At 41.1% G+C, this 16,884-nt stretch overlaps 1 protein-coding gene across 2 annotated transcripts; it reads right to left on the bottom strand.

Moving 5' to 3' along the window:
* Window positions 1–13,837: 13,837 nt before the first annotated feature.
* Window positions 13,838–16,573, bottom strand: LOC107780333 (uncharacterized). 2 transcript variants are annotated; one of them, XM_016600857.2, is made up of 2 exons: window positions 14,197–16,573; window positions 13,838–14,075 (listed from the first exon to the last, which is right to left on the bottom strand). In XM_016600857.2, the coding sequence occupies exon 1, from the start codon at window positions 16,284–16,286 to the stop codon at window positions 14,310–14,312; it is 1,977 nt and encodes a 658-aa protein (XP_016456343.1). In that variant the 5' UTR covers window positions 16,287–16,573; the 3' UTR covers window positions 13,838–14,075; window positions 14,197–14,309. The 2 variants fall into 2 exon arrangements, with proteins under 2 accessions (XP_016456343.1, XP_016456344.1); XM_016600858.2 differs by having other exon boundaries at window positions 13,838–14,036.
* Between the last annotated feature and the right edge of the window lie 311 nt (window positions 16,574–16,884).

The raw sequence follows: 16,884 nt of genomic DNA, 5'->3' as shown, positions 1-16,884 counted from the left end.
ACTCAGGACCGCTTCTGTGACCCCATGGCCACTTCTGCGGCTCCGCACCTTGTAAGGCCCCGTGAAAATATTTCCTAAAAACTTGGGGTTCGGACTTTTTGGATTGAACAGTGCACTGAGGAATTGAAGGAAAATATTTTGTAGATATGGGGCATTTCTGCGGCCATTATGCGGCCGCATAATCACTCTACGGGCCGCAGAATGGCCGCAGAGTGAAGCAGCTATTTGGGCCATTTTCTATGTCAATTTTGTGGCTAGTTATGCGCACAACCATTTTGGGAGCCGCACATTGATCGCATAACCAGCCTTGGATTTTTGCGGAGGGAGGTTCTGCGGTGCATTATGCGACCGCAGAACAGGTCTGCGTGCCACATAACTACCGCAGACCCAGGCAGAATTTTATTCAGTTTTTGGCACCAAATTATGCAGCCGATATGAGCATCGCATATCCATTCTGCGGTCGCATATGCGACCGCATAACCTGTTCCGGAGCCTCATTTTTGGGTTTTTAAACCCGACCCTATTTCGTTAAAACATATGCCATCGTCCATTTTGAGCATATTTTTGATATGTTTAGAGTGAGAAAGAGTTCTTAGAGTGGGGAAGTAACCTTCAACCTAATATCCAACAATTCTTGCTCAATCCTTGAAGATTATCAAGAAAGTCTTCATCTTAGAGGTAAGAATCTATGCCCTAGCTCTTAATTTCGAAAATCTAAAACAAATGGGATAATTTGAAAGATAATTATTGGGTGTGGGAGTTGTTATCCTGCATGCATGTGTTATCAAACAATGTAGGAAGGTTGTGAGATAAAAGTGGTAGAGAATGGATTGTGGGATGATGGAATCCTCCATAAAAGGACCTTGAAACCTTAATGCACATCTAGTGTTTGATAAAATACTCAAATGAGCTAGAACCATGATCATCTTCCTAATTTTGGTTCAATTTATTATATTTCTAAAATAGATTGAAGTTGCTAAAAATTTCGGATCATTTTAGAGTTTAAGAAAGCTCAATTGAGGTATGTTGGCTAAAGTCTTCTTTAAGAAGTGGAACCCCAATGTCCTTATAAGTTCCAAGATATTTATTACAAGTTGAGTATTCTGAATGAGTTTTGTGACAAAGATATATGTTCAATTTGTGTTTCAAATTGTCTTATCGTATTGTATTATAAATTGAGGATGTGTTCCAAACTATGGATTGTGCATCTACGTGTTATGATTCCAAGTCGTGATTTATGTGGAAAACTATTATTCCAAATTGTGTAGAGAATGTGATTGGGGTTACACCTCCACCCGCATATATTGGGGTGAGGTGGCGGGGCCTCTTTGTGTAGGTATTGGTACCGTTGATGCATTTCCACCTGCATATATTGAGGTGAGGCGGCGGGGCCACTTTGTATGAAAATGGGTATTGTGTTTACACCTCCACCCGCATACATTGGGGTGAGGCGGCATGGCCGCTTGAGTAGAGTTTTGGTATTGTGATTACACCTCCACCCGCATATATTTGGGTGAGGCGACGGGCCTCTTTATGTGAAAATGGTTACAAAGGATCTCATCTTGAATTCTATAAATATTAATGACAGATCTTGATAAGCTTGTTTTGGTTTAACCGGCTATCTATGTTATTCTATTGTCGCTCTGGTTCATCAAGTTCATATTGTATTTCCGAGTTCTTAAATTGGTGTTTGGTTTTCATACTAGTACTATTCGATATGTACTAACGTCCCTTTTGCTGGGGGTGCTGTATCTTTAATGGATGCAGGTGGTTCCACAGCAGAGGATATTGACCAGTGATACCGGTGTTCATTCTTCCCAGCTGACCTGGTGAGCCCCATCTCATTCCGGAATTATGCATCTTTTGTTTCGTATGTGTTATCGTGTTTTGAGGTATAGCCGGAGCCTTGTTGTCGGCACTATCATTGTACTCTTTGGTATTTTAGAGGTTCCGTAGACTAAGTGTGGGTTGTGTATGGGTGTTAGGAATGTTAAACTAGTTATGTTGTGATTAAATCACTTGTTCCACTTTGAACCATGAAGGTGTGGGTATGTGTATTTTGAGACTTATTAATGGAGTAACTAATGAAATGGTTTAGTATTGAGTGCATGATCTCCCTACTGTCTAATTAATGAAAATAACTATTTTCCTTATTCATGGATGAGGTTTAGGTAGAAGGAAATCTAATAGACTTGCTCGGACGTGTTCACTCGGTTGAGCGCCGGTCGCACTCCCCGAGTTTGGGGCGTGACAAACTTGGTATCAGAGCCTAAGGTTTTAAGGTGTCCTAGGATGTCTCGGAGCCGTGTCTAGTAGAGTCCTTCTTATCGGTGTGTTGTCGACCACATCTATAATTAGGATGCTATTTGGACATTTAGGAATAATAGCCTTCTTTGATATTCTGGATCGTGTGATGAAACGGATCATGAAATTGTTCCTCCTCTAACTCGTGAATTTAGGCAGCACCAATTGTACGCGAAATTTTCAAAATGTGAAATTTTGCTTGAATCTGTCACATTCTTGGGCCATGTTGTCTCCAGAGAAGGAATTAACGTTGACCCTCAAAAGATTGCAGCGATGAAGAATTGGCCTAGACCTACAACGCCAACCGAGATTCGCAGTTTCTTGGGCTTAGAAGGGTATTACAGGAAGTTTGTGCAGGGATTCTCTACTCTTGCCTCTCCGTTGACTAAATTGACTCAGAAAGTGGTTAAGTTCCAATGGTCCGATGTTTGTGAAAGGAGCTTCCAGGAGTTGAAATCGAGATTGACTACGACGCTGGTGTTGACCCTTCCATAGGGTACAAATGGGATCATAGTATATTGTGATGGTTCGAGAATCGTGCTTAGGTGTGTATTAATGCAACACGGTAAGGTTATAGCTTATGCTTCTAGGCAACTCAAGAATCATGAAAAGAACTATCCAACACATGACTTAGAACTTGCGGCGGTGGTTTTTGCATTGAAGATTTGGTGTCATTATTTGTATGGGGTCCTCGTGGATGTATTCACGGACCACAAGAGCCTTCAATATATTTTCAAACAAAAGGAGCTGAATCTGAAGGCAGAGAAGATGGCTTGAGTTACTCAAGGATTACGACATCGATATTCTATATCACCCGGGTAAAGCCAGTGTGGTGGCAGATGCTCTTAGCCGGAAATCTATGGGTAGTTTGGCTCACTTGGAGACATATCAAAGGCCATTGACCAAGGAAGTTCACCGATTAGCTAGTTTGGGAGTTTGTCTTGCGGACTCTAGTGAAGGAGGGGTAATTGTGCAGAATAGGGCTGAATCATTGCTCGTTGTGGAAGTCAAAGAGAAGCAATACGACGATCCATTGTTGGTACAATTGAAGGAGGGGATTCACAAACATAAAACTATGGCTTTTACTCTTGGCATGGATGATGGTACACTAAGGTACCAAGGGCAGCTATGTGTTCTAAATGTGGATGGTCTCCGGGAAAGAATCATGACCGAGGCTCACACTTCTAGGTATTCCGTGCACCCGGGCTCTACAAAGATGTATCATGATCTCAAGGAAGTCTATTGGTGGAATGACATGAAAAGGAATGTGGTGGACTTAGTGGCAAGGTGTCCGAATTGTCAGCAAGTAAAGGCCGAACACCAATGGCCTAGTGGGTTGGCACAGAACATAGAAATCCCAATGTGGAAGTGAGAAATGATTAATATGGATTTTGTGGTAGGGTTACCGCGTACTCCGCGCAAGTTTGACTCAATTTGGATGATTGTGGATCGACTCACGAAAGTATCACACTTCTTGCCAGTTAAATCCACCGACACAGCGGAACAATATGCTCAGTTGTATATCAAGGAAATAGTCAGGCTGCATGGCACTCCAGTTTCTATCATTTCTGATCGAGGGGCTCAGTTCACGGCCAATTTTTGGAAGAAATTTCAGCAAAGTTTGGGTACTCAGATGAATCTTAGCACAACCACAGACCGACGGGCAGGCAGAGCGGACTATTCAGACACTTGAGGATATGTTGAGTGCTTGTGTTCTTGACTTCAAGGGTAGCTGGGATGATCATTTGCCACTCATATAATTTGCTTACAACAACATCTTCCATGCTAGTATTCAGATGGCACCATTTGAGGCGTTATATGATAGGAGATGTAGATCTCCCATTGGGTGGTTCGAAATTGGGGAAGCTGAGTTGATAGGGCCAGACCTCGTGCATCAGGCTATGGAAAAAGTTAAAATCATCATGGAGCGATTGATGACTGCTCAGAGTCGTCAGAAATCCTATTCGGATGTTCATCGTAGAGACTTAGAGTTCAAAGAAGATGATTGTGTATTCTTGAAGGTTTCCCCCATGAAAGGTATAATGTACTTTGGAAGGAAAGGGAAATTGAGTGTGAGGTATGTCGGGCCGTACTAAATCATTCAGAGGATTGGTCAGGTGGCGTACAAGCTTGAGCTACCACCAGAGATGCCATTAGTGCACCCGGTATTCCATATGTCTATGTTGAAGAAGGTAGTTGGAGATTCGTCAGCTATTGTGACAGTTGAGACCATTGAGGTTAATGAAGAACTTTCATATGAAGAAATTCCAGTTGCCATTCTTGATAGGCAAGTCCAAAAGTTGAGAAATAAAGAAATTGCATCTGTAAAAGTGCTATGGCAAAACCAACAGGATGAAGAGGCTACTTGGGAAGCCGAGGAAGAAATGAAGAAAAAGTATCCTTATTCGTTTGAATAGCCATGTATTTATAAAGTTGTGTTCTATGAAAATTCTAAGGGTTACCTTCTATGAATTATGTATCTTTTGTACAGTTGATGTTAAGGGTGTTCTGTTTTTGGTAATATATTGCTCATGAGGCCACAGTAGGTGTTGTTATTGTGTTATATTGCGTCATTGGGTTATATATATGTTTTCAGGATGTGTTTTTGGGCTCTCTGACAGGTGGATAGGCCTAGTTACAGGGGAGACTCTGGCGAAATATTTGAAAATTTAAGGAGTTAGTCAAATTTGGGGATGCTGGTGTGTGGTATGAAAACTGAGTTGCATGAGATGCTAATAGTGAACCTTGACCCTCACTCGAAGACAAATGATCTTAAGTGGGGGAGGATGTAAGGCCCTATGAAATTTTTTCCTAAAAACCCAGGGTTCCGTGATGCCGAGGTAGGCGTGGTTCCGGAGCTTCATTTTTGGGGTTTTTAAACCCGACCCTATTTCGTTAAAACATATGCCATAGTCCATTTTGAGCATATTTCTGATATTTTTAGAGTGAGAAAGAGTTCTTAGAGTGGGGAAGTAACCTTCAACCTAATATCCAACAATTCTTGCTCAATCCTTGAAGATTATCAAGAAAGTCTTCATCTTAGAGGTAAGAATCTATGCCCTAGCTCTTAATTTCGAAAATCTACAAAGAATGGGATAATTTGAAAGACAATTCTTGGGTGTGGGAGTTGTTATCTTGCATGCATGTGTTATCAAATAATGTAGGAAGGTTGTGAGCTAAAAATGGTAGAGAATGGGTTGTGGGATGATGGAATCCTCCATAAAAGGACCTTGAAACCTTAATGCACACCTAGTGTTTGATAAAATGCTCAAATGAGCTAGAACCATGATTATCTTCCTAATTTTGGTTCAATTTGTTATATTTCTAAAATAGATTGAAGTTGCTAAAAATTCCGTATCATTTTAGAGTTTAAGGAAGCTCAATTAAGGTATGTTGGCTAAACTCTTCTTTAAGAATTGGAACCCCAATATCCTTGTAAGTTCCAAGATATTTATTACAAGTTGAGTATTCCGAATAAGTTTTGTGACAAAGATTGTGCATCTACGTGTTATGATTCCAAGTCGTGATTTATGTGGAAAACTATTATGCCAAATTGTATAGAGAATGTGATTGGGGTTACACCTCCACCCGCATATATTGGGGTGAGGCGGCAGGGCCGCTTTATGTAGGTATTGGTATCGTTGATGCATTTCCACCCGCATATATTGAGGTGAGGCAGCAGGGCCGCTTTGTATGAAAATGGGTATTATGTTTACACCTCCACCCGCAAACATTGGGGTGAGGCGGCAGGGCCTCTTGAGTAGAGTTTTGGTATTGTGATTACATCTCCATCCGCATACATTGGGGTGAGGCTGCGGGGCCGCTTTGTGTGGAAATGGTTACAGAGGATCTCATCTTGAATTCTATAAATGTTAATGACAGATCTTGATAAGCTTGTTTTGGTTTAATCGGCTATCTATGCTATTCTATTTTCGCTCTGGTTCATCATTTTCATATTGTATTTCCGAGTTCTTAAATTGGTGTTTGGTTTTCATACTAGTACTATTCGACATGTACTAACGTCCCTTTTGTCGGGGGCGCTGCATCTTTAATGGATGCAGGTGGTTCCACAGCAGAAGATATTGACCAGTGATAGCGGTGCTCATTCTTCCCAGCTGACTTGGGGAGCCCCATCTCATTTCGGGGTTGTGGATCTTTTTGTTTTGTATGTTTTATCGTGTTTTGAGGTATAGCTGGAGCCTTGTTGTCGGCACTATCATTGTACTCTTTGGTATTTTAGAGGCTCTGTAGACTAAGTGTGGGTTGTGTATGGGTGTTAGGAATGTTAAACTAGTTATGTTGTGATTAAATCACTTGTTCCACTTTGAACCATGAAGGTGTGAGTATGTGTGTTTTGAGGCTTATTAATGGAGTAACTAATGAAATGGTTTAGTATTTAGTACATGATCTCCCTACTGTCTAATTAACGAAAATATGTATTATCCTTATTCATGGATGAGGTTTGGGTAGAAGAAAATATAATAGGCTTGCTCGGCCGGGTTCACTCAGTTGAGCGCCGGTCGCGTTCCCCGAGTTTGGGGCGTGACGCACCTGCTGCCAAAACCTCGCAGGTGCGGTTGCAACAGAATTGAACATAACAGAAATTCCTTAAGTCAAATTCTCAATCCGATTTAAATCTGAATCACAACCGAGGCCCTCGGGACCCCATCCAAACATACCAACATATCCTAAAATATCATACGAATTTAGTCGAAGCCTCAAATCACATCAAAAACACGAATCGCACCCCAATTCAAGCTTATTTAAACTAATGGATTTTTAGTTTCTAAAATCGATGCCGAAATCTATCAAACCAACTCTGATTGACCTCAATGTTTGCCCACAAGTCATATATGACACAACGGACCAACTCCAACTCCCATAACCAAAATTCAAGCCCGGTATCAACAAAGTCAACTCTCGGTCAAACTTCTCAACCTTCCAACCTTTAACTTTCAAACTTTCGTCAATTCAAGCCAAAATGACCTACGGACCTCCAAAAAAATATCCGGACATACTTCTAAGTCCAAAATCACCACACGAAGCTATCAGAACCATCAAAACTCTATTCTAGAGTTGTTTACTCATAAGTCAACATATGGTCAACTCTTTCAACTTAACTTCCAACCTTAGGACTAAGTACCCCAATTCATTCCGAAACAACCCCGAAATTAAACCAACCTTCCCAGCTAGTCACATAACCATAAATGAGCATAGAATAAGCAATAAATAGGGAAATATGGCTACAATACTCAAAACGACCTGTCGGGTCGTTACATAGACCAAATCCTACGAGGTAGTTCCCCCAAATAAAGTTAGGCAAGATACTTACCTCAATTAGGACAAATCAATACTCAAAAATAGCTTTTCCTTTAAAATTCTCCATCGCACGACTCAAATCTAACAAAAAATAACCTAATATCATCAAACAATGCAAGAGAAACCAATTATGATAATTAAAGTTAAGATCTTTACACAATTCTCCAAGAGCCAATAAAAGTCAACCCAGAGTTTGCCCGGTCAAAACCCGAGTCAAAGGGTAGATTTCGACTATCCATAGCCCCATGAGTCCACATATGTGTTTTGTTTTCAATCCCGAGTCAAATTCGACACTCAAATCTCAAATTTTCATTTTTCAAAACATAGTAAATATTTCCAAAAATTCTCTTCAATTCTCATTATTTAAATGTTAAATCTCATACAAAATCATGTTATGGAATAAAAAATTTATCAAAATCACTTGCCCAATAGTTTGGTATGGAAATCTCTCCCCAAAATCGCCTCCCACCGAGTCTAGGGCTCAAAACTGTGATAATTGAAGCCAAGTCCTGAAAACCTAACCTTTTGTTCATGTGCAGATGTCGCAAATGCGACTTGGGGTTCAAAAATTCCAACCCCGCAAATGCGATAATTGCATCGCAAAAGCGATGCCTGCTAAACTCAGGGGATGTCGCAAATGCAACAAGGATTTCACATTTGCAAAATCTGCCCCGTTCCACAAAAGCGATCAATTAATCGCAAATGCGACTGTCCCAACTAGGAGCCCTAATCACAAATACGATCTAAAGTTCACAAAAGCGAACTCTTCAGTCCCCCAACCCACCTCGCAAATGCGACCCCCACCTTGCAAATGCAAGGTTCGCAAATGCGAACAGTGTCTCGCATTTGCGAGACCTGCAATATCTACCCAGCACCGACAACTATGAAACATGACCAAACCAATCCAAAATGCGTCTGAAACACACATGAGTCCCCCAGGGCTCCACACCAAACATCCACATAAGTCTAAAAATATCATACGAACTTGCACGCGCGATCAAAACATCAAAATAACATCTGAAACTACGAATCGGACACCATAACACATAGAAAATTACAATGAACTCAAGAATCGCAAGTAACACCACCATGCGTCTGATTCCTATCAAACCAACACGGAATGACACCACACTTTGCAGACAAGTTAAAAATGAAAAAACGGACCTATTCCAAGTCCTCAAACCAAAATCTGAAACTGATAGCAATAAAGTCAACTTACGGTAAAACTTATAAAATTTTCGAACCTTCAAATTGCCAACTTTCGACAAAACAAGCCAAATCAACCTAAGAACCTCCGAACTCAATTTCGGGCACACACCTAAGTCAAAAATCACTATACGAACCTATTTGACCTATCAAAATACCGTTTCGGGGTCATTTTCACAAAAATCAAGCCCCGGTCAACATTTCCAACTTAAGCTTCTAAACCAAGAACCAAAGGATCCAAATCACTCCAAAACCTCCACGAAACGAAACCAATCATTCCCGCAAGTCATAAAACCACAAATACGCATAGGGAAAGCTTCAAAGGGGAAACGAGGCTCATTCAGATTAGGTTGTATTTGGTTGTACCCAGAGTATAACCAAAAGTAGGCATCGAGAGTTGTACCCAAAAGTAGGCTCATTCATCCGTATTTGGTTGTACCCAGAGTAGGCATCGAGAAAACTGATGATCTCGTGGTCGGCCGTGGTATCGATCATGCGATCGATGTTGAGCAGAGGGAAGGAGTCCTTGGGACATGCCTTATTCAGATCCTTATAGTCTACACACATTCTTAATTTATTCCCTTTTTAGGTACTACCACTACGTTAGCTACCAATCCGGGTATTTAACCTCCCGAATGGACCCTATTTTAAGGAGTTTAGATACCTCATCCTTGATGAAAGCATGTTTGACCTCGGACTGGGGCCTCCTCTTCTGCTTGACCGGGTGGAACTTCGGGTCCAGGCTTAGCTTATGAGTGGTTATCTCCGGCGGGATCCCTGTCATATCAAGGTGGGACCAAGCGAAAAAATCTTCATTAGCCATAAGAAATTGAATAGGGTTTTCTTGAGCTCGGGGCTTAACCCCGTGCCTAAGTATACCTTTCGATCGGGCAAATGTTCGTTTAGTACGACTTGTTCCAGTTCCTCGACCGTTAATTCTGTAGCGTCAGAATCATTGGGGGCTATGAAAGATCCGGGGACTCCGTAGTCATCGTCCTCATCTACTCTTCGTTCCTCCAATTCCTTCAAGGCTGATATCGGTGATTGCTATTTGGCCCCGTTTTTGACCATCCGATTCGGATCCTCCGATGTTGAGAGTGTGGATGCCGGGATCACCTCATCAACCGCGAACATCTTCTTGGCAGCCGGTTGTTCCCCATAAACTGTTTAGAATCTTCCGGGTGTTGGGAATTTCAGCACCTGGTGCAGTGTCGAGGGTACTGCTCTCATTTTGTGAATCCATGGCCTGCCGAACAAAGCATTGTATCTCATATCCCCTTCGATTACATAGAACTTGGCTTCCTGCACGGTTCCAACGATGTTCACCGGTAATGTTATCTCCCCTTTAGTGGTCTCGCACGCCATGTTGACCCGTTCAGGACTCGAACCGTAGGTACGATCTGATCTTGTAGGCCGAGTTGTTCCATGACCCTCGATCTGATGATGTTGGCTGAACTAACTGGATCAATTAACACATGCTTAACTCGAGATTTATTTACGAGTACTGATATTACCAGTGCGTCGTTGTGGGGCTGCACGATCCCCTCAGCGTCTTCGTCGTTGAAAGACAGGGTTCCTTCCGGTACATAATCCCGAGTCCATTTTTCCCTTGTGATGGATATTTTGGTGCGTTTCAGCATCGGACCCTGGGGAAAGTTGACTCCACCGATGATTATGTTAATGACGTGCTGAGGCTCTTCCTGCTCGGTCTGCTTATTAGAATCATTGTTCCTCAAGTAGTTCTTGGCCCGATCACTTAGAAAATCTCGGAGATGCCCGTTGTTGAACAGCCGGGCCACCTCTTCTCTTAATTGTCGGCAGTTTTCCGTTCTGTGGCCATGATTGCCATGATATTTGCACATTAGGTTGGGATCCCTTTGGGATGGATCAGACTGTAAAGGTCTAGGCCATTTGGTATCTTTGATGCGTCCAATGGCATATATAATAGCAGCGGCATCGACATTGAAGTTGTACTCCGATAATCTCGGTGCTTCTTTAGGCCCGACGGGCCTATCGAAGTTGTTTTTGCTCATGAGTCCCGGGTTGCTCTAACCTCGATCACATCTCATTTCATTTCTCATAGAGTTCCACCCGGACCCACTGCTTCTTTGGTCTCCATTGTATGGCTGATACCGATCCCTGTTTGATCTCGGTCACGATCGATGTCTCTCTTGACTCTATCGATGGTTCTAACGGGACACACGGACCCGAAAATGGCCCCAAGATGATCATCCTCGACCTGATTTTTGACTGGTACCGATTACGGATATCGGCCCAAGTGAAATCCGGATATTCCAGCAAGTTTTGTTTCAACTGTTGTGAAGCCAACGAGCTCTGAATGTTGAGTCCTTGGGTAAAAGCCTGAACGGCCCAATCATCAGCGACGGGTGGCAGGTCCATCCGTTCCATTTGAAACCGGGATACAAACTCTCTGAGCATCTCATTATCCTTCTGTTTTACTTTGAAAAGGTCTGACTTCATGGTATCGACCTTGATAGCCCCGGCGTGTGCTTTCACGAAAGAATCTACAAGCATAGCAAATGAGTCAATAGAATTAGGAGGTAAGTTGTGATACCATATCATAACTCCTTTTGACAGGGTCTCTCCAAACGTTTTCAACAAGACAGATTCGATTTCATCATCCTCCAAGTCGTACTCCTTGATGGCACACGTGTAGGAGATAACATGCTCGTTTGGGTCGGTCGTTCTGTTGTACTTAGGGATCTCGGGCATGCGGAACTACTTAGGGATCGGCTTTGGAGTTGCGCTCGGAGGAAAAGGTTTTTGCACGAACTTCTTGGAATCCAAGCCTTTCAATACCGGCGGTGCGCTCGGGATTTGGTCGACCCTGGAATTGTAGGTTTCTATCTTTTTGTCATTAGCTTCGATTTTCTTTTCCCCTGATTCTACCCGTTTTGTCAGTTCCTCGAGCATCTTTATGATCTCGGGGTTAGTCCCCGATTCACTTTCATTCGACCTCTTTGTGACCGGTTCATCCCTGCGGATGACTTTTCGGGACGGATCGGGTTCAATTCTTCTCGGTGCGCAGCTTTGATTCTATAACTAAGTTATCGCCGTCTGTTGAGCCTGCAACATTTCGAAGATCACCCGTAAATTGATCCCGTCATCTCCAATGTTTTGTGTATTTTGAGCTGTCGATCGGGCTCCATCACAGACGCTATCTCGGGATTGGTAGGCAGGTTTGTGATAGCCACATGTGAATTAGCGTCAATCGGGTCCGTGACCGGAATTCCGATAGGATCAACGGGCAGTACCTCATCACCGGGCTCTATGTTGTTGTTTTCACCGTGATGACCAAACTCATTGTCAACATGTAGGGGCGTTGACTAAGAGTTTGACATTTTGAGCTTTAACCTGAAATTAGAGACACTTAAAAGAACAAGTATAAAGTAGTGGGTGTTATGGAGATTTGTATCAAATAACCACTATTATCCTTAGCCCCACGATGGGCGCCAAACTGTTTACCCTCAAAATCGGATAACAATTGAATTTGTAAGTGGTTTTAAGGATACGTGGATTAACTTGACACAAAATGATGAATTAGATTGCAATTGAAATAAATAACGATAAAGTAAATGCAAACCACACGAATTGGACAATTTCATCCTTGGAAGATTAACCACCCTCGAGCCGAATGCACTTTGATCGGTATCAAGGCACAGAAGAATAAGAGCTTAAAGAGAATAATAATAATGTATTGCTTTGGAATGCGTATTATAATGTGTGGAATGAATTATCAGACCCCCCTTTATATAGTAGAGGAGTCCTACTTTAGGTACAATTCTATAAAAGGTAAAAATCTCTTGATTTGCTGAACGCCGGTTCCTTACTGATACGCGCCAAGATTCCCGTTGTAATATCCGACCGATCACTGATGTTTGGGTCTTCTGTTGGTTATGCTAACAATGTTTCTTCGAGCTCGTTCGGGGCTAGGATCGATTCTGGGATCACGAACTCAATATTCTCGAAGGTAGGCATTCTGACAACGGGTTCTAGCTTGGTGGGATTTGGAGCCGATCTTCAGCCCTTGATTGTCATATTCCGAGCCTAACCTACCATGTCTTAGGCGAGCTCGATTTCGACCGTATACATATTTTGTATGTTATCAAATACCTTCCAGTAAAATACTCATAACTTTTTATACCAAGCTCGTATTAACAACGATTTGCGGTATTGAAAAATAGACTCAATGGGCTATAATTTTTAAAATTGAAAACCATGAAAAAACTTTGTAACCTGAGAGTTATACTCGATCAAAGTCAAATAATATGCGAATTTGGACATCTTTTCCCGTCAACATTTTCAACTTGTTCCAAACTATTTTTCCCCACTTCCAAACATCTTTAATATGTTCCAAAACATGTTACCACGTATATTTTCACGTGCAAATGATATTATTAAATTTATTCATGTTAGCATGCAAACAACGCGTTTAACACTTGATGATCATTTAATGGACCTTAAACACTTTGGAATTTTCCGGAGACCTACAGTTATGTTCTCATCTTTTTCGCTTTGCTTTTGCATTGACTTCTTCGAATTCCATTTTTTTTTTTTTTTGGAACTTACAGTAGAGACGTTTGGCCTCTAAAAGGGATTGCAATAATTGGCCATGACATGAGCACTCCATTGATAAATGAGAGATTAACTACGTTTGCAGAGAAAATTATTGTATACTTTTTTTCTTTTTGAATGGTAATAATTGTATTCATAATAAGCACAAAAGCCGTGCCGGAGTTTCTGAATAAGAAATTTCTACCTCATTTGCATATTCCTTTTCACACCAAAAGTGAAATAACTAAGATTCAATCTAACTTAATCGTCTGGACTGATTTTTGCTTCTCTTCAAAACATCTTGTGTTCCGTTCTATCCAAATCACTGATTAGACACAAGATGGAATCGTGTACCAACAGCTATTTCAAGCTTTATCCAATTAAGAACAGAATTGCAAGGCACGTGTCCAGACAGGACAAGGGATCAAAAGATAAAAAAACAAGTAATGTTACTGAATAAGCCAATGCCAGTGATGAAGTTGTATATGAGATTTTGGCTTACATGTTCGTTTACAGCAAATCACCCCTTCTCACTCTATGCATAATGGCCTCTTGCAAAAATTCATGTGTCTGGCTCCCGGTTCTGCACTGCACTCCTTGAGATGCCCCAAAGGTAGGGGTTTCTCATGAAACTTCTTCCAACCGATACAGAATGGATATAAACAATTTTACTATCAGTATCAAAATAATGAAGCGCATCAGCAGGATATACCAGGCGAAGCAAGTTAGAAGAAAACGCAAATAACTACAGCACCCTTTTCAGCAAGAGGATGACCAATCACTAAAAGGTACCTGCAGAGCATAATGCATGCCACTTCATCAATGCAGGTTCCGAAGATGGACCCTCCATGATTAAACTGGTTTTATATCCACAGTAAAGCTTTTATGTGCAACCATTCCAATCTTCAATCTGCTGCCAATATACTCTCTAGATGCTCTACTGCACTTCCATAACCAATCTTGCTAAACAAATGACGGACTAGAACATTCCACGTAGATATCTTGGGTGGAATGCCATCATTTATCATCCTTTGAAGGCAACAGATTGCCGCTTCCAAACCAATCCAACTGCACAGTCCATCTATCAGACAAGTATAGGATATGAAATCTGGACGCAAGTCCACTGGACTCATAGCATTCAGAAGTTGTTTTCCAGATTCAACCTTTCCACCCTTACAGTATGCATTCATAAGTATGTTGAACGTGAGAACATCAGGCTTAATTCCCCTAACCAGCATTTTTGCCACAACTTCTTCAGCTTCCTCAAGCATCCCCATATGGCAGAGACCAGATGCTATAGTGTTGTATGTAACTAAATTAAACTCAATATCGTTTTCCTCCATCTCCCTAACAAGCTCAAGTGCTACCGTAAGGTTGTTACATTTGAATAATCCATCCAACAACTCATTATATGTGGCAGTATTACCTGAGCACCCAAATCTTTCCATTTGATTATATAGCACCATTGCCCATTCAACTCTACCACTAAAACACAAACCTTTAATAAATTTATTAAAAGTAATGGTATTTGGTGGGAAATCTTCTATTACCATGTTATCTAGAAGACTATAAGCTTGTTCAAACATTAAATTTCTGCAGAGTACATCAACCATACATGTATATACCACAACATTTGGACGACAACCAAGAGTGATCATCCTATTCCATATCTCAGATGCTTTAATCACATCTCCAGATTTAGCAAAGCCATCAATGAGGGTGCTGTAGGTTGTCGAATTAGGATGGCAGTCACTTCTCTCCATCGTATTACAAACAGACAGAGCCATATTCATATTACCAGCCAAACACAGACCATGGAGAAGTGCATTATATGCTACAACGTTGGGCGAAACTCCCTCTTTGATCATACCATCCCACACGTAAAGAGCTTCATGCCGTCTGCCCCTCAATGAAATTCCCTTAATCAAACAGGTAAATGAGCAAATATTTGGAGAACAGCCACTAACAAACATCTTGCTCAACATGGCAAAAGAAAGACCAATATCTCCTTGGTCAGCAAATGCATTTAAAATCGTGGTGTACGTGATGACATTAGGATCAACCCCCTTGTCAGCCATCTCATCCAACAAATCAACTGCCTCCTTAGTACTATATATCTTACAAAGCCCATTTATTAGAGCATTATAAATAGGAGCAGTAGGAGTAAATCTCATCGCTAGTTCTCTAGCTTCTTTTACTTTACCAAGTTTACACAAGGAAGAAACAATTGTTGTATAGCTCACTTCATCAGGAGAGCACCCCCTGTTTGACATTTCCACAAGTAACTTCTGAGCTCCGTCAATCCTATCGTTCTTGCACAATGCTTTCAGAAGAATGTTATAGGTATACACATTGGGAACAACCCCGTCTTTCTTCATGTTACTGTAAATAGGATTAACCATGTGAAACCTATTCTCGCTGAGCAATGCATCCAAGAGATGGTTATATATCCTGACCGTAGGCTTACACCCAAAATCCTGTATCCTATAGAAAGTCTTCAAGGCTTGCTCTGGCGCCTTTGCTCTCCTATACGAATCGATCACATTGATAAATATCTCCTCGGAACAACTAATACGCTCCAATTTCATCTGTTGTAAAAGGTATTGAACACTGTCCATCTCCTTCTGCTGCCCGAGTTTTTCCATCATTATTTTATATGTTAAAGGGGTGTGCTTGAAAGATGTTGAATTGGCAACCCATTTGAAATACTCTAAAGCAGTGGAAATATTTTCTTCATATTTCAGTCTCTTCAACACATCAGATTCCTTGAGCTCAACTGGGATTTTACCATTTTGACCATTAAGTTTATAAACAGTGAGGATTAAAGGAACAGACTTTTTGTGGACTTTTAACAGCAATGAACATCCTTCTTTCAAGTACATAGTACAATCAAAGAAAAAATTTATCAATGTTAAATGCAAGAAGAAACCAAAGTAGGAACTAAGCAGCAACTGGGTATTGAAAAAGAATCCGAGTGACTCAAATCAGGTTATCAAAAGCACAACATGAACCAATAATAATTAGAAGAGTAATCTAAAAAAGAAGAAGTTGATACTGAGTTTTTCGGTAGAGAAACTATACTGGATAAAGAAATTGAGATCAAATTACTGATTTTCACGTTTTCCAGCAGTTAGGGGAATGCCGGACCGTCCGTTAAGGCGTTAAGAGTCGGAACATTACGACCCGAAAATGTTAAGGCCTAAATAAGGGTGAGAGCCAATCGGCCCAATGGAGACCCAGAAACAACCTTTATCTTTTGACCCCAATGGTGGGATTAGGCATATGGATTTTGTAAGCAACTTTTACCTCCTATCTATACTATATTATAAATTTATTTATCTCTTTTAGAGAGATTATCACTTTATTACATTAGTATATATATATAATTTATTATTTATATAAAAACAATATATTAGATGCTAATCTTACCCATTTTAGAATTCATTCTTTTCTATTCCTCCCCCCTCTCTCTCTCACCTG

The sequence above is a fragment of the Nicotiana tabacum genome, chromosome 14, assembly GCF_000715075.1.
Source record: "Nicotiana tabacum cultivar K326 chromosome 14, ASM71507v2, whole genome shotgun sequence".
Taxonomy (NCBI): Eukaryota; Viridiplantae; Streptophyta; class Magnoliopsida; order Solanales; family Solanaceae; genus Nicotiana; species Nicotiana tabacum.
The sequence above is the reverse complement of the archived record's forward strand: the minus strand, read 5'-3'. Positions and strand labels throughout refer to the sequence as shown.